Source organism: Saccoglossus kowalevskii, chromosome 13 (assembly GCF_978046115.1).
Source record: "Saccoglossus kowalevskii chromosome 13, keSacKowa6.1, whole genome shotgun sequence".
Lineage (NCBI taxonomy): Eukaryota > Metazoa > Hemichordata > Enteropneusta > Harrimaniidae > Saccoglossus > Saccoglossus kowalevskii.
The window spans coordinates 12,883,558-12,902,822 of NC_140653.1; the positions used below are offsets into that span (position 1 = coordinate 12,883,558).

General features: G+C 37.8%; 1 protein-coding gene across 1 annotated transcript in view; it reads left to right on the forward strand.

The window, feature by feature from the left end:
* Window positions 1–14,607, forward strand: part of LOC100369341 (recQ-like DNA helicase BLM) — a 31,276-nt gene extending 16,669 nt beyond the window's left edge. The window contains exons 18-23 of the mRNA XM_085507316.1: window positions 2,022–2,175; window positions 2,539–2,756; window positions 9,908–10,076; window positions 10,375–10,518; window positions 12,818–12,953; window positions 13,432–14,607. Coding sequence (XP_085363442.1) covers window positions 2,022–2,175; window positions 2,539–2,756; window positions 9,908–10,076; window positions 10,375–10,518; window positions 12,818–12,953; window positions 13,432–13,597 — 987 coding nt within the window. The 3' untranslated portion in view covers window positions 13,598–14,607. The remainder of the gene's footprint in view (window positions 1–2,021; window positions 2,176–2,538; window positions 2,757–9,907; window positions 10,077–10,374; window positions 10,519–12,817; window positions 12,954–13,431) is intronic.
* Window positions 14,608–19,265: the final 4,658 nt, after the last annotated feature.

The window sequence follows — 19,265 nt, forward strand, 5'->3', positions numbered from 1 at the left end:
TCATTTTAGCCAGCCACCATGTATACCTGTCATTTTAGCCAGCCACCATGCATACCTGTCATTTTAGCCAGCCACCATGTATACCTGTCATTTTAGCCAGCCACCATGTATACCTGTCATATTAGCCAGCCACCATGTATACCTGTCATTTTAGCCAGCCACCATGCATACCTGTCATTTTAGCCAGCCACCATGTATACCTGTCATTTTAGCCAGCCACCATGCATACCTGTCATTTTACCCAGCCACCATGCATACCTGTCATTTTAGCCAGCCACCATGTATACCTGTCATTTTAGCCAGCCATCATGTATACCTGTCATTTTAGCCAGCCACCATGTACAACATGTATACCTGTCATTTTAGCCAGCCACCATGCATACCTGTCATTTTAGCCAGCCACCATGCATACCTGTCATTTTAGCCAGCCACCATGCATACCTGTCATTTTAGCCAGCCACCATGTATACCTGTCATTTTAGCCAGCCACCATGTATACCTGTCATTTCAGCAAGCCACCATGTATACCTGTCATTTTAGCCAGCCACCATGTATACCTGTCATTTCAGCAAGCCACCATGTATACCTGTCATTTTAGCCAGCCACCATGTATACCTGTCATTTTAGCCAGCCACCATGTATACCTGTCATTTTAGCCAGCCACCATGTATACCTGTTATTTTAGCCAGCCACCATGTATACCTGTCATTTTAGCCAGCCACCATGTATACCTGTCATTTCAGCAAGCCACCATGTATACCTGTCATTTTAGCCAGCCACCATGTATACCTGTCATTTTAGCCAGCCACCATGTATACCTGTCATTTTAGCCAGCCACCATGCATACCTGTCATTTTAGCCAGCCACCATGTATACCTGTCATTTTAGCCAGCCACCATGCATACCTGTCATTTTAGCCAGCCACCATGTATACCTGTCATTTTAGCCAGCCACCATGTATACCTGTCATTTTAGCAAGCCACCATGTATACCTGTCATTTTAGCCAGCCACCATGTATACCTGTCATTTCAGCAAGCCACCATGTATACCTGTCATTTTAGCCAGCCACCATGTATACCTGTCATTTTAGCCAGCCACCATGTATACCTGTCATTTTAGCCAGCCACCATGTATACCTGTCATTTTAGCCAGCCACCATGTATACCTGTCATTTTAGCCAGCCACCATGTATACCTGTCATTTTAGCCAGCCACCATACATACCTGTCATTTTAGCCAGCCACCATGTATACCTGTCATTTTAGCCAGCCACCATGTATACCTGTCATTTTAGCCAGCCACCATGTATACCTGTCATTTTAGCCAGCCACCATACATACCTGTCATTTTAGCCAGCTACCATGTATACCAGTCATTTTAGCCAGCCACCATACATACCTGTCATTTTAGCCAGCCACCATGTATACCTGTCATTTTAGCCAGCCACCATACATACCTGTCATTTTAGCCAGCTACCATGTATACCAGTCATTTTAGCCAGCCACCATACATACCTGTCATTTTAGCCAGCCACCATGTATACCTGTCATTTTAGCCAGCCACCATGTATACCTGCCATTTTAGCCAGCTACCATGTATACCAGTCATTTTAGCCAGCCACCATACATACCTGTCATTTAGCCAGCCACCATACATACCAGTCATTTTAGCCAGCCACTCCAAATTTTAGACAGTTTTTCATTTCATTTTACCATCTTGTTTAATTTTCATTGAACATTTTTCATAAGAAATTGTTTTTAAGTCTGTGGTTACAGACAAGCAACTGCTATCTTTCATTTCGATAAAGTTTTTAGACAAGCACTTTCCATTTTCTGGCTATAACCCTGTTACCCATAAATATATATATTTAGTGCCACATCAATTTGACTCGATTAGTAAAAATCCTAAACATCAGCAAAAATGCAATACTTGCCACTTTTTATACTTACTGCAATCCATGATATTTAAAAACTTAAATCATTCCTGACATTGAGTAAGAAATAATTATTTTAATATTTCAGGGTGCTGTGATAGAGAAAGACGTGACTGAGTATTCTAAGATGGTTGTAGATTTTGTACGTCAGATAACATCTAATGCAGGCACTGCAGGAAATAAGAAGACTAAATGGCAGGCCAATCGCTACACTCTCAATCATGTAGTAGATGTATTTCGTGGTATGTCTTGATTCTTGTCTAGTGGTTTAAGTCATGTGTCTTTCATGTGTCTCCATGCATGTATTAAATAAATGAATTCATAAAATTAATATTCTAATCTAACTATAGCAAATTACACTTTGCATTCAAAGTACAAAATGCATGAAATTAAAAGAAATGTTTCTCAGATTGTAAGGAAGACTGGATATGATTATTTTTAGCTAAATACTTTTAAATTGTACTGTAAAATTTGTTATTAAATGGTACAATGTAACAAGGAATGTGGCTTCTATTAGAGCAATTACACGTATGAGTAATGGTGAATTTCTGTAGGAATGCGACTTCTAATATATACAGTAATACTAAGATGTGTTTATTTGTCAGGTGCACAGACCTCCAAGGTTCTATCGTGTGGACATAACCGGTTAGCATTGTACAGTAAAGGTGCACAACTCGGACATCATAACTGTGAGAGACTACTCAGAAAGTTGGTTCTTGACGGTATACTACATGAAGAAATGCAAAGTACATACCAAGACCAAACTGCTTTGTATATTAAACTTGGTCCTAAAGCATATCAGCTTAATAACAGTAATATGCAAGTATGTTTACTCTGTATATATTTGTTGCATTGAAACATGCATTTACACACAAATATCAAGAGTATTAACACATTCTATCCAAAAGTTAAATAGTTACAGTCAAACCTGTGTTAGTAACCACCTCTTTATAAAGACCGCCTGCCTATAGTGACCACGTTTTGGCAGCCCCAATGCAATAACATATGAGCAACCCGTGTATAAAGGCTGTCTGCCTATAGTGACCACACTTTCAGGATATGATGGGTATTTACTGTAATTGATGGGTAACTGGTACAATGTGATGGGTATTCACTGTAACATGATGAGTAACTGTGGTGCATGTGATGGGTATTCACTGTTTGTGATGGGTATTCACTGTAACATGATGAGTAATTGTGGTGCATGTGATGGGTATTCACTGTTTGCGATGGTTATTCACTGTAACATGATGAGTAATTGTGGTGCATGTTATGGGTATTCACTGTTTGTGATGAGTATTCACTGTAATGTAATGGGTATTGACTGTATGGGATGGGTATTCACTGTAACATGATGAGAAACTGTGGTGCATGTGATGGGTATTCACTGTATGCGATGGGTATTCACTGTAATGGAATGGGTACACTGTTTGTGATGGGTATTCACTGTAATGTAATGGGTATTGACTGTATGTAATGGGTATTCACTGTTTGTGATGGGTATTCACTGTAACATGATGAGTAATTGTGGTGCATGTGATGGGTATTCACTGTTTGCGATGGGTATTCACTGTAACATGATGAGTAACTGTGGTGCATGTGATGGCTATTCACTGTTTGTGATGGGTATTCACTGTAATGTAATGGGTATTGACTGTATGTAATGGGTATTCACTGTTTGTGATGGGTATTCACTGTTTGTGATGGGTATTCACTGTAACATGATGAGTAATTGTGGTGCATGTGATGGGTATTCACTGTTTGCGATGAGTATTCACTGTAACATGATGAGTAATTGTGGTGCATGTGATGGGTATTCACTGTAACATGATGAGAAACTGTGGTGCATGTGATGGGTATTCACTGTATGCGATGGGTATTCACTGTAATGGAATGGGTACACTGTTTGTGATGGGTATTCACTGTAACATGATGAGAAACTGTGGTGCATGTGATGGGTATTCACTGTTTGCGATGGGTATTCACTGAACATGATGAGTAATTGTGGTGCATGTGATGGGTATTCACTGTTTGTGATGGGTATTCACTGTAACATGATGAGTAACTGTGGTGCATGTGATGGCTATTCACTGTTTGTGATGGGTATTCACTGTAATGTAATGGGTATTGACTGTATGTAATGGGTATTCACTGTATGTAATGGGTATTGACTGTATGTAATGGGTATTCACTGTTTGTGATGAGTATTCACTGTAACATGATGAGTAATTGTGCATGTGATGGGTATTCACTGTTTGTGATGAGTATTCACTGTAATGTAATGGGTATTGACTGTATGTAATGGGTATTGACTGTATGTAATGGGTATTCACTGTTTGTGATGGGTATTCACTGTAACATGACGAGTAATTGTGCATGTGATGGGTATTCACTGTTTGTGATGAGTATTCACTGTAATGTAATGGGTATTGACTGTATGTAATGGGTATTGACTGTATGTAATGGGTATTCACTGTTTGTGATGGGTATTCACTGTAACATGATGAGTAATTGTGGTGCATGTGATGGGTATTCACTGTTTGCCATGAGTATTCACTGTAACATGATGAGTAATTGTGGTGCATGTGATGGGTATTCACTGTTTGCGATGGGTATTCACTGTAACATGATGAGTAACTGTTGTGCATGTGATGGCTATTCACTGTTTGTGATGGGTATTCACTGTAATGTAATGGGTATTGACTGTATGTAATGGGTATTCACTGTTTGTGGTGGGTATTCACTGTAACATGATGAGTAATTGTGGTGCATGTGATGGGTATTCACTGTTTGCGATGAGTATTCACTGTAACATGAGAAACTGTGGTGCATGTGATGGGTATTCACTGTATGCGATGGGTATTCACTGTAATGAAATGGGTACACTGTTTGTGATGGGTATTCACTGTAACATGATGAGAAACTGTGGTGCATGTGATGGGTATTCACTGTTTGTGATGGGTATTCACTGTAACATGATGAGAAACTGGTGCATGTGATGGGTATTCACTGTATGCGATGGGTATTCACTGTAATGGAATGGGTACACTGTTTGTGATGAGTATTCACTGTAATGTAATGGGTATTGACTGTATGTAATGGGTATTCACTGTTTGTGATGGGTATTCACTGTAACATGATGAGTAATTGTGGTGCATGTGATGGGTATTCACTGTTTGCGATGGGTATTCACTGTAACATGATGAGTAACTGTGGTGCATGTGATGGCTATTCACTGTAATGTAATGGGTATTGACTGTATGTAATGGGTATTCACTGTAACATGATGAGTAATTGTGGTGCATGTGATGGGTATTCACTGTTTGCGATGAGTATTCACTGTAACATGATGAGAAACTGTGGTGCATGTGATGGGTATTCACTGTTTGCGATGGGTATTCACTGTAACATGATGAGAAACTGTGGTGCATGTGATGGGTATTCACTGTGTGCGATGGGTATTCACTGTAATGGAATGGGTACATTGTTTGTGATGGGTATTCACTGTAATGTAATGGGTATTGACTGTAATGGGTATTCACTGTTTGTGATGGGTATTCACTGTAACATGATGAGTAATTGTGGTGCATGTGATGGGTATTCACTGTTTGCGATGGGTATTCACTGTAACATGATGAGTAACTGTGGTGCATGTGATGGCTATTCACTGTTTGTGATGGGTATTCACTGTAATGTAATGGGTATTCACTGTTTGTGATGGGTATTCACTGTAACATGATGAGTAATTATGGTGCATGTGATGGGTATTCACTGTTTGCGATGAGTATTCACTGTAACATGATGAGAAACTGTGGTGCATGTGATGGGTATTCACTGTATGCGATGGGTATTCACTGTAATGGAATGGGTACACTGTTTGTGATGGGTATTCACTGTAACATGATGAGAAACTGTGGTGCATGTGATGGGTATTCACTGTTTGTGATGGGTATTCACTGTAACATGATGAGAAACTGTGGTGCATGTGATGGGTATTCACTGTATGCGATGGGTATTCACTGTATGCGATGGGTATTCACTGTAATGGAATGGGTACACTGTTTGTGATGGGTATTCACTGTAATGTAATGGGTATTGACTGTATGTAATGGATATTCACTGTTTGTGATGGGTATTCACTGTAACATGATGAGTAATTGTGCTGCATGTAATGGGTATTCACTGTTTGTGATGGGTATTCACTGTAATGTAATGGGTATTGACTGTATGTAATGGGTATTGACTGTATGTAATGGGTATTCACTGTTTGTGATGGGTATTCACTGTAACATGATGAGTAATTGTGGTGCATGTGATGGGTATTCACTGTTTGCGATGGGTATTCACTGTAACATGATGAGTAACTGTGGTGCATGTGATGGCTATTCACTGTTTGTGATGGGTATTCACTGTAATGTAATGAGTATTGACTGTATGTAATGGGTATTCACTGTATGTGATGGGTATTCACTGTATGCGATGGGTATTCACTGTATGTAATGGGTAACTGTGGTGCATGTGATGGGTATTCACTGTAATGTGATGGGTATTCACTGTAATGTGATGGGTATTCACTGTAATGTGATGGGTATTCACTGTATGTAATGGGTATTCACTGTATGCGATGGGTATTCACTGTATGTAATGGGTAACTGTGGTGCATGTGGATGGGTATTCACTGTTTGTGATGGGTATTCACTGTAATGTGATGGGTATTGACTGTATGGGATGGGTATTCACTGTAACATGATGGGTAACTGGTGCATGTGCATGGGTATTCACTGTAATGTGGTTGGTATTCACTGTAATATGATGAGTAACTGTGGTGCATGTTATGGGTATTCACTGTTTGCGATGGGTATTCACTGTAATGTGATGGGTATTCACTGCTTGTGATGGGTATTCACTGTAATGTAATGGGTATTCACTGTATGTGATGGGTATTCACTGTAACATGATGGGTAACTGGTGCATGTGAATGGGTGTTCACTGTTTGTGATGGGTATTCACCGTAATGTGATGGGTATTCACCGTAATTTGATGGTAACTGTGGTGCTTGTGATGGGTATTCACTGTTTGTGATGGGTATTCACTGTATGGAATGCGTATTGACTGTATGTGATGGGTATTCACTGTAACATGATGGGTAGCTGGTGCTTGTGATGGGTATTCACTGCAACATGATGGGTAACTGGTTCATGTGCATGGGTATTCACTGTTTGTGATGGGTAACTTGTACATGGGCTGGGTATTCACTGTATGTAATGGGTATTCACTGTATGTGATGGGTATTCACTGTATGTGATGGGTATTCACTGTATGTAAGGGGTAACTGGTGCATGTGATGGGTATTCACTGTAATGTAATGGGTATTGACTGTATGTAATGGGTATTCACTGTTTGTGATGGGTATTCACTGTAACATGATGAGTAATTGTGGTGCATGTGATGGGTATTCACTGTAATGTGATGGGTTCACTGTTTGTGATGGGTATTCACTGTAATGTAATGGGTATTGACTGTATGTGATGGGTATTCACTGTAACATGATGGGTAACTGGTGCATGTGCATGGGTATTCACTGTTTGTGATGGGTATTCACTGTAATGTGGTTGGTATTCACTGTAATATGAGTAACTGTGGTGCATGTTATGGGTATTCACTGTTTGCGATGGGTATTCACTGTAATGTGATGGGTATTATGATGGGTATTCACTGTAATGTGATGGGTATTCGCTGTTTGTGATGGGTATTCACTGTAATGTGATGGGTATTCACTGTTTGTGATGGGTATTCACTGTAATGTAATGGGTATTGACTGTGTGTGATGGGTATTCACTGTAACATGATGAGTAACTGGTGCATGTGCATGGGTATTCACTGTTTGTGATGGGTATTCACTGTAATGTGGTTGGTATTCACCGTAATATGATGAGTAACTGTGGTGCATGTTATGGGTATTCACTGTAATATGATGGGTATTCACTGTTTGTGATGGGTATTCACTGTAATGTAATGGGTATTGACTGTATGTGATGGGTATTCACTGTAACATGATGGGTAACTGGTGCATGGGTATTCACTGTTTGTGATGGGTATTCACTGTAATGCGATGGGTATTCACCGTTATGCGATGGGTATTCACTGTTATGTGATGGGTATTCACCGTAATGTGATGGGTATTCACCGTAATGTGATGGGTATTCACCGTAATGTGATGGGTATTCACTGTAACATGATGGGTAACTGTGGTGCTTGTGATGGGTATTCACTGCAACATGATGGGTAACTGGTTCATGTGCATGGGTATTCACTGTAATGTGATGGGTAACTTGTACATGGGATGGGTATTCACTGTATGTAATGGGTAACTGGTGCATGTGATAGGTATTCACTGTATGTAATGGGTAGCTGGTGCATGTGCATGGGTATTCACCGTAATATGATGGTATTCACTGTTTGTGATGGGTATTCACTGTAATGTGATGGGTATTATGATGGGTAACTGTGGTGCATGTGATGGGTATTCACTGTATGGGATGCGTATTGACTGTATGTGATGGGTATTCACTGTAACATGATGGGTAACTGTGGTGCTTGTGATGGGTATTCACTGCAACATGATGGGTAACTGGTTCATGTGCATGGGTATTCACTGTTTGTGATGGGTATTCACTGTAATGTGATAGGTAACTGTTGTACATGTGATGGGTATTCACTGTATGTAATGGGTAACTGGTGCATGTGCATGGGTATTCACTGTTTGCGATGGGTATTCACTGTTATGTGATGGGTATTCACTGTAATGTGATAGGTATTCACCGTGATATGATGGGTAACTGTGGTGCATGTGATGGGTATTCACTGTTTGTGATGGTGCATGTGCATGGGTATTCACTGTATGTGATTGGTATTCACTGTATGTAATGGTATTCACTGTATGTGATTGGTATTCACTGTATGTAAAGGGTAACTGGTGCATGTGATGGGTATTCACAGTATGTAATGGGTAACTGGTGTATGTGATGGGTATTCACTGTATGTGATGGTAACTGGTGCATGTGATGGGTATTCACTGTATGTGATGGGTATTCACCGTATGTAATGGGTAACTGGTGCATTTGATGGGTATTCACTGTATGTGATGGTAACTGGTGCATGTGATGGGTATTCACTGTATGTGATGGGTATTCACCGTATGTAATGGGTAACTGGTGCATGTGATTGGTATTCACTGTATGTGATGGTAACTGGTGCATGTGATGGGTATTCACTGTATGTGATGGGTATTCACCATATGTAATGGGTAACTGGTGCATGTGATTGGTATTCACTGTATGTGATGGGTATTAACTGTATGTGATGGGTATTCACTGTATGTAATGGGTAACTGGTGCATGTGATGGGTATTCACTGTATGTAATGGGTATTCACTGTATGTAATGGGTAACTGGTGCATGTGATGGATATTCACTGTATGTAATGGGTAACTGGTGCATGTGATGGGTATTCACCATATGTAATGGGTAACTGGTGCATGTGATGGGTATTCACTGTATGTAATGGTAACTGGTGCATGTGGTGGGTATTCACTGTATGTGATGGGTGTTCACCGTATGTAATGGGTAACTGGTGCATGTGATTGGTATTTCCTACACCATAATGCGTAACTGATGCATGTGATGGGTATTCACTGTATGTGATGGTAACTGGTGCATGTGATGGGTATTCACTGTATGTGATGGTAACTGTTGCATGTGATGGGTATTCACTGAAACATGATGGGTAACTATGGTGCATGTGATGGGTATTCACTGCAACATGATGGTATCTATGGTGCATGTGATGGGTATTCACTGCAACATGATGGGTATCTATGGTGCATGTGATGGGTATTCACTGCAACATGATGGGTATCTATGGTGCATGTGATGGGTATTCACTGATGCAATATCGTAAAATTTTGTCTTTTAGATCAAACTAAAGATCCGTTCTGGTAATAATAAAACCAAGAAATGTGCTGTAGTACAGTGTGCTGCGACCAAGAAAAATATAAAGGAACAACTACTGAAAGAGTTACAGGATACATGTCGACGATTAGGAAGAGAGAATTTTATCAATCATGCACATATATTTACATCAGGTGAGTAAACATACCGTATCATGAGAGTGAAAGATCCTGCCTAACTCTGAACACAGTCATTTTTAATGACAAGTGTTCACAACTACACAACAATTGTTATTTGCTCTTTCAATTGTTTATTCACATACATGTAATATGTTTTGAGGAAATTGAAACAAATTTAACACTCTTGGACATTCTGCTGAATCACGTGAGAATAGAATTTTTACCTTTTAACTGTTGGTAGTATTGAAGTATGGTCTTAGAAATACTGCAATGTTACAGCTGTGTTATGTCTGATAGTGTTTTCTTCTACTAGGTGAAACTCTACAAGAACTTGTTGATATAATGCCACAAAGTGAGGATGAAATGTTACAAATTACAGGGGTTACCGAGTACAGCATGAATAGATTTGGTAAACACTTCCTGGATGTTATTAGAAAATATCTTCCACTTGTGTCAGGTAAGTATCTCCACTAGATTACTTTTCATTGCCCAGGGATCAGTTTACATTAAACATACATGAATTGTTCACCATCCACGTGTGGTAAAAGAGACTTCATTGTTACAAATACTATGTAGACAGACAGCTAGGTGCTGTGTAGGTGCTTTTGTGGTGGATTGGCTTCAGCTCATTTTGTTACAATATCTGCAGTTTTTGTTTGATGAATTGCTATTTTCAATTTCATGAAAATTTCTTTACAGATTATTCTTGTATATATTTGGTGTGTAAGTGCATTAGAACAACCTTATTTAAATTTGCTGAACAGAAAACTTGTATTGGTTAGCTTAGTCACTCACAAAATGGATGTAAACAAACAAAGATTTAGTGTCATAATGGATAGTGACAAATTAATCTGATTCAGCTGATCCATGTCAACAAAGAAAGCAGCACACACCAATTGGAAAGATAATATATACCGTTAAAGTCCTAATATAAACCGCATACGTAATAGTAACCGCACCCCCAATTCCGGCTTCGGGGTTAAAGAGTTCTTAACAAAAAATGAAAACTTGAAAAGTACCTATTACTAACCGCACCCCCAATTCAACAAGACCGTGACTGACTTCATTGTTTCAACCAGCTGTTCCAAAACGGCATTGTTCCTAATCCTATTCTTTGTTTCGACAACATGCCTAAAAATATTCACACCTATTTATTGTTCAGCGGTGATAAGATGTCAGACAGGCAATGAAACTGCTTTTGTTCTGGCGGCGACCTCTGTCAATACTCTTTCTGAATACGTTTGTGTTTCGTAAGTTTTAGACAATGAGCTTTTATCACCGTAAAAGTGTTAAACTGAGCATTGAAGAATAATTTATCTTTCGAAAACAAATAATTTCTTGATTTAAAAAAAAAAAAATCATGCCGTTTTCCCATGGAAATCAAAGGCAAAAGATCGCACTACATTATCGGTAAATCTCTTCCGTGTTGCGTTCACCATGAGGTCGCTGAACTGTCATTAACATATTTAAATGAGCTATGTAATTTAGACACGTGGGCACCATCCAACATTTTGATTGGTTAATTAGCGACTTGACCTATCCGGTCAATAATACGTCACGTGAGCATTCAAAAGCATGGCGGATATCGTATCGGCTGTTTACATGTGACTGAAATCATTCGCTTACGGGGAAACTAAGTTGAATTTTACTTGCATTTTATAACAATTCAACGAATTTATTTTTCGTGCGTTATTGTAATCACTACTAAATAATAATCACCAATATCAACACTTCGAAAACAAGTAAGTTATTCACTTGTGACCAGCAGCATGGCCGGATCGAGCTACCGTTATGTGATCATTTGCTACTAAGCAGTGCATTCGTGTTTTTATTTGAAACTTCTGTTAGAATATACTTTTCGTTACCAAGAAAATTAAAAAAAATAAATGCATATTACATTAAAAATACTGAGTATTTTTTGTATCATGTAGAATTTTTTTTTGATTGACTAATTTTTCAATATTTCGTAACGCCTATTTTAGAACCAAAATAAGGCCTTTCACTCTTCCCCGACGCCTATTCAAGAGATTGTACGGTGTATTGTTTGTTTTGTGCACGTGTTGTGGACAAAAAATGACCACGCCCATTTAGTGATTGCAATATGTACGTAATAGAAACCGCACCCCGAACTTGAGCTTTTGATCCCAATTTTTAAATTGATACATTGTAATATAAACCGCGGTTTATAATAGGACTTTAACGGTAATTGCACACCTAAGACATGTTTTATAGAGTAAATAAGAAAAAAACAAGGTCCTATAAGATTTGATGATACATTTATGCCCATAAGAAGGTCTAAAAGTTGACTGCATATTGATTCCTTCATTTCATTCAAAATTGTCGACATTATTTTTTGGACTAATTTTGTGTTTACATTACTGTCCGAACAAAAGAATACAATGCTACCGTAATTATGTCTATTACCCTCTAACATTGATATTAAAGCGAGGGTGTTGTACCTGTGTATATGACAGATGTTCATAGTGTGTCGTTGTTTACAACAAACAAGCATCTCCCCATGAGCCTCTGTTTTTTGCATGCGTTGTTATAGTCGTTTAGGTGCATAGGTGGAGACCCTTTGCTTTAATTAAAGTTTTCAAAAGAAACACATAAAGTTGACTGAGTTTATCTTGGCTGCTCTTCCTGAACTTGTCATGCTTAACTTCAAACTTATGTGACCCATAATTTATGTTGGTTGATTAATCAATGCATACCAAGTAACATGTCCTTAAAATACTATTGTTTGCTTTTGCCAGCAATAAGAAGTGATGAGAGGACAGATTATGCTTCTACTACGAAGTCCAGAAAAAGAAAATCTCAGAGTGGTGCCACTGGTAAGGCAAAGAAGAGACGGTCAGTCCCAACATCCAGTACAATCAATCATGAATACAGGTAACTTCATTACTAAGCAGTACTAACCAGAAAATTGTTGGTCAGGTGTATGGTGGTGATTATGCTTTAAAGTTGTATGAAATTGGATTTTAGATTCCAATATCCTAACTTTCTAAACTCCATTCTGATTGATTTCATACCTAGGTATGTAGGTACTCTAGTGCTCTTCATTTGTTTTTTCACCGGGATATTTTTCTTAAAATTCTTTAAAACTATCAAATTTAAGTGATACATGACATGGGGCAGCAAAATTTCATTTAAAAACAATTTACCTGTTCACATGACCAGTGATTTGCATATACAATTACAATTTTATTGTTTCATGTAGCAATACATGTCCATAACAATTCAATTTGTGATCGAATGCAAGATCTTTTTGGTCATATTACTTTATCTTAGGCATGAATAACATTTCTCCTAATTACAACAGGGACTGTGTGTCATGAAATGTATTTATTTTGTGCTTAGTGTGGTTCAGATTGCTTGAACAGTTTGAGTCAACAGTCTCTCTAATATGTTTTTTTTTTTTAATTTACAGCAACTCTTCAAGAGGTGGTAATGGTAGTGGTCGTCGTCCTGGATTACTTTCAGCACCAAAACCATCAAGATCATTTCTCCCAAGCAATGTATATTGCACAATATAATTAATATGTTAGTAATAAGTGGTCTTTTCTGCATGTGCAAGACGCAACCCTTATTGAATAGATGTGTTAATCCCCTCGTCTATTGATGCCCCTTTTTCAGGAGATGTGTTGTCATTGATATCAATGTTCTGTACCGGTATGTGGTGAATTGCATTTGTGTAGCACTTATCAAAACCAATATTGATTACATATCTGTAAAATCAAATCAAAAATGTATTTTATGGGTTCAAGTTCAGGCTTTGGATACTAGGATAAATATATTCTATTCATAGTCGTAACTGAGTCAATGCAAAACTAATTATAATATCTTGCCTGATTGGCTACCCAACCCTTACCACTTAACGGTTGAGCCAATCAGAGAGCAGCTTATTTGTATCAAATTCTAAATATATATAACCACCTAAATTGTAAGTTTGCTGACCTTGCTAATGTCACTTTCTGATTTTATAGGAGTATTCTAAAATTGTCATGAATATCACTTTCATATTGTATATAGACATTCTGCTCAAACTGTTGACATTTTGTGCAATGTTTGTTTAAAGCTGCCATAAATATCACTGCCGCATTGTAGATGGGCATTCCCTAGAAACTGTTTTGTTAAATTTTCAGTTCATTTATAGTCTTTTAGTTTGTTTCTCTGTCAGGAAATAGACAGTAAAACACTATACGTTTGTGTGGTTTACTTTTTATTTTTGTCATTTTTACTTTCTCTGAAATTCCAGTTTTCAGTTTAAAATAGATTTTTATTTATGTATGAGTTGGCATGGCAAAACTGATACTCGTTTGCCAATTCAAGGAAATTTATTTTTCCTGTAAATAAATTTTTATTGTAATATTAAACTTAATTTTGTAATTACAACTTTGCTGACATTGTTATCTTGTATATTTCAGAACAGTTGATTGAAAGTTGTTCATCTCTGATTTCCTCCTTTCAAATATTTACCTCTAAAAAAGATTTCATCAGGATAATGATTTGCATGTCTTGTTTTAATAAATGTGTCTATCTGAAATCTTCTACTTTGACTTTATATCCCCAGCGTTGAACAGAATCCTGGTCCCCCAAAGCTAAGATCATCTGATGACAGTAGCGTTACGAAAGAAGACATTGCAAGTTTGCATCATAAGTTAGACACGTTGTTGTCGGATTCCAAAGTTATGAATACAAAATTAGATGGCATGCAGACCCGGCTAAACAACATAGAGGAAGATATTTATGATATGCGTCAAGAAATGAAGATCGACTCGGATCGTATCACAGAATTGGAAAAGTTGAAAACAGAAGTGTATTGTATAAGATCTAATGTCGAAAGTCTAAATCGTGTTCGTAGCGGTGAATTAGACAATCCAACAGGCGTCAACCCAAAGCTGGAAAGATTGCAGAAAATGATTGTTTCGCTTGTAAAAGATAAAGACGACATGGAAAATCGGAGTCGGAGAAACAACTTGGTTTTTTTCGGTGTGTCCGGTACCGAAACTGAGTCGTGGAATGAATCGGAAATGATTGTAAAGAGTATTATTGGCGAACGTTTAGGAATTAACGATGACATTCCGTTTGAGCGCGTACATCGAATTGCAAATGCGCCAGATGTCCGTGGATCGAAACCCATCATTGCACGATTTAGTCACTATAAAGACAGGGAAATGGTTATGTCGAAGGCAAAGAAATTGAAAGGGTCAAATGTGAGTGTTGGTGAGGACTTCTCCAAGCGGCTACGAGGTATCCGTGCTAAACTTTTCAGCCATCGTAGTACGCTGGTTGCAGGAAACGCAAAACTAAAAGCATTTTTACGTTATGATAAACTAGTTATAACAGATGAAAATGGAAAGAAATCACGATTCAAAGTTGATGAAGAAACCGGTAAGGTAGTGGAAATTATCCCATAGAGGCGTGGCCAAAGCCCAAAACAAATCGTTGACAAGTGTGTCCATGTTAGCAATAGTATCTCATTTTTAGTATGGAATATCAGAGGTCTTAGAAGTAAATTATGTAATACTGAGTTTATATCATTTTGCCAATCTGCCGATATCGTAGGTCTAATTGAGACTTTTTGTACAAACGATGTTGATCTGGACATTTTAGAAAATTATATCCTGTTTACCAGTCACGCTACTCGGCATAATATTAGAGGAAGACCTAGTGGAGGCGTGGCACTGTATGTGAAAAAATGCCTAGCTGGAAATATTACCAAAATACAATGTGATTTAGAAAATTGTATTTTTATCCGTTTTGATGAGTCGGTATTATCTGTGGACAAGGATCTTCTGTTTGGTTGCTGTTATATTCGCCCCGAAAATGCTTCTCAATATATCGATAAACTAAATGGAAAAGTAGCAGAGTATATTTCAAGAAACCCAGAGTTGTATATTATGTTAATGGGTGATTTTAATGCCAGAACAGGTATCATTGCTGACTATATTGTGGATGACTCGATTTCTTATCTTCCTATTGAAAACACTGTTTACAATGCAGACAATTTTCGCATGCCACGCTCGTCAAATGACAAAGTGGTAAATGCGCAAGGTGTATCTTTAATCGAGTTGTGTAAACATTTTGATGTTCACATAGCCAATGGCAGATTGGGAAATGATTCGGCTGGAAATTTTACTTGCATTACGACAAACGGGGCAAGTGTTGTCGATTACTGTATCCTGCAATCATCTCTTTTCAGTTATGTAACCAATTTTGACATACCATTGCGTCATGAATCAGACCATATGCCAATTATTTGCAAGTTGAATTGTGTCCCAGATAAGTCTAAGGTTATGCAAACAAATCCATGTATTACGTCGTCTGCTAAACACGTTCGTTTTAGATGGAATGAAAAACACAGTGATGAGTTTTCGCAGAAAATCAAATCCGAAGAATTTCAAAAATTAATTTTGGATTCAACTAACGCCTTGCCTGATGTTGAAATTGCACTGTCCAAATTAAATTCAGTGTTGAAATTTGCTGGGAGAAAAATGGAAATTAAGAATGTAACAATTATCGATAAACAACCTAACAATCAGCCATCATGGTTCGATAGAGAATGTCATCAAAGAAAACGATGTATGTATAATAAGCTGAAATTATTTAGACGGCTGGGAAATGAGGTGAATTTAAATGAATTCGTAAATGCGAAGAAAAAATTCAAATTAGTCTGTAAAGACAAAAAGAAAGAGTGGCAGGCATTCATCAAAGACCGTTTAAATGATGCAGCTGTGTGTGGTTCAGTTGAATTATGGGAAATCCTGAAGAGATTTATTCAGAACAAAAGTAAATCATTGAATAACATCAGCTTGCATGAATGGTATGTCCATTTCAGTAACCTGTATAGTGTGAATCATGGCAAATCGAGGGATCATGTTTTCATGAATACAGTTGATGAAGCAGTTTTACATGGGGAAATGTCAGGGTTGTCCGTCCAAAATAATGGTGGGGTTGATCATTTGAACCAAGAAATTACGGAGGATGAAATTTTGAAAAGTTTAAATAAACTCAAGCATAGTAAAGCGCCAGGTGACGATGGGCTTCCAAATGAGTTTTTTAAATTTTCGGCCCCAATTATTCTTCCTGTTCTAACCCCTCTGTTCAACTTTATTTACAATTCAGGTGACTTTCCGAAAGAGTGGGCATCGGGTGTTGTTATTCCCATATTGAAGCACGGGGGGAAAAATGATGTAAACAACTACCGGGGGATATCATTATTAAATGTTTTAGGAAAGATTTTTACAGCAATCTTAAATGAAAGGCTAAGTTTATGGGCAGAACATAATGGCGTGTTATCCGATTGTCAGTCGGGTTTTCGAAAAAATCACAGTACTATAGAAAATATCTTTGTTTTGTATGCTATTGTGCAGAAGTATTTGGCTAAAAGGGGTGGTAAATTTTATTGTCTCTTCGTGGATTTTTCTAAAGCATTCGACAGGATAAACCATTCATTATTATTATATAAATTATTAACAATCGGTATCCATGGTAACATGTTTTGTATCTTGCGTTCTATGTATAGTAATGTTAAGTCTTGTGTCAAATCTGAATCGAATCTTTCAAGTTCCTTTGAATGCCCGATAGGGGTCAGACAAGGATGTATGTTGAGCCCTATTTTATTTAGTTTCTTTATTGAAGAATTAAATTTGATGTTGGTTAACTCGGGAAATTTGGGGATTCAACTAACACAGGACATTTATAATCTGTTCGCTTTACTTTATGCAGATGATGTAGCCATTTTTAGTGACTCAATTCCAAACCTGCAGAATTTGATTAATATTTTATCGCAATTTTGTAGTAAGTGGTGTATGAAAGTTAATTTAAAAAAAAACAAAAGTTATGGTTTTCCGCAAAGGCGGTCACGCTTCACGAAACGAGAAGTGGTTCCTTGAGGGATGCGAGTTAGAAGTTGTCTCCTATTATAAGTATTTAGGTCTCGTGCTTTCTTCCAGGAATATTTGGTCTAAAGCAGTTTCTACTTTAGCGGACCAGGCTGGGAAAACGCTTAGGATTCTTTCATCGGTATCTGTTAAACTTAATGGGGTTCATTTTGACACTCATTTCAAATTATTTGATTCAATTATATCTCCTATTCTGTGTTACGGATCTGAAATATGGGGATTTCAATACTACGACCAGATTGAAAAAGTACATAGGACATGGTGCAGAAGGCTTCTTGGGCTCCCTCAAGGTACTGCCAAAGAAGCTATAGTTGGAGAGTGTGGGCGACTTCCAATCTTCGTTTCCACACTTAAACGTTGTATTAAGTATTGGCTTAGACTCTTAGAAATCCCCCCGACGAGAATTCCCAGGCATGCCTATTCAATGTTGCGTAATCTCAGTGACCTAGGTAGAAATAACTGGGTGACGGCAATTAAACACATTTTGTATTCATATGGCTTTGGGTATGTCTGGCTAGCTCAAGAAGTAGGTAGCAAGGACGTTTTTCTTTCTGAATTTGTACTGCGTGTCTCAGACACGCAGAGACAGCTTTGGAAAGCAAATACGTCCTTGAAACCTAAATTACGTACATGTAATTACATTGAGTTCAAGAGTACCTTACAACCGGAGAAATATTTATCTTTAAATTGCAATCTGAAACTCGTCCGCATTTTTGCCTGTTTTCGTTGTGGGGTTTTACCACTTAGAATTGAAGAAGGTAGGCGCGAAGGTTTGCCTTCAACGGAAAGATTCTGTAAAGTATGTCGTGCTAATTTTGTTGAGGATGAATATCACTTTCTGTTGATTTGCCCAGCCTATAACACATTAAGACGAGAGTTAATCCCCCAACATTTTTCATTCCAACCAACCATGGATAAATTCCAAAGGCTTGTTCAAGCAACAAATGGTGTTATTCTACGAAATATTTGTGTGTTTGTGCACAGAGCATTTGAAGTTAGGAAACAATTGTTAACAAATTAATTATTATTTAATTCCATGTGATCATTAACCGAGAATATTATCATATTCTTCTTGTACCCGTTACATTTTAAGCATTGGTTTGATATGTTTGTATATGGGCCGGTGGCCTAGGAAAGCAATAAATACTTATTATTATTATATCCCCATGGTAATGATATGTGTGGTTTTATAATCCTTGCTGTGTTTGATCACAGCATCGCAAGGGTAGTCTGCAGCAAATCTGGAAGTCAAAAAAAAACATAAATATTTGACTAATAACTGCAGAAAATCAGTTTA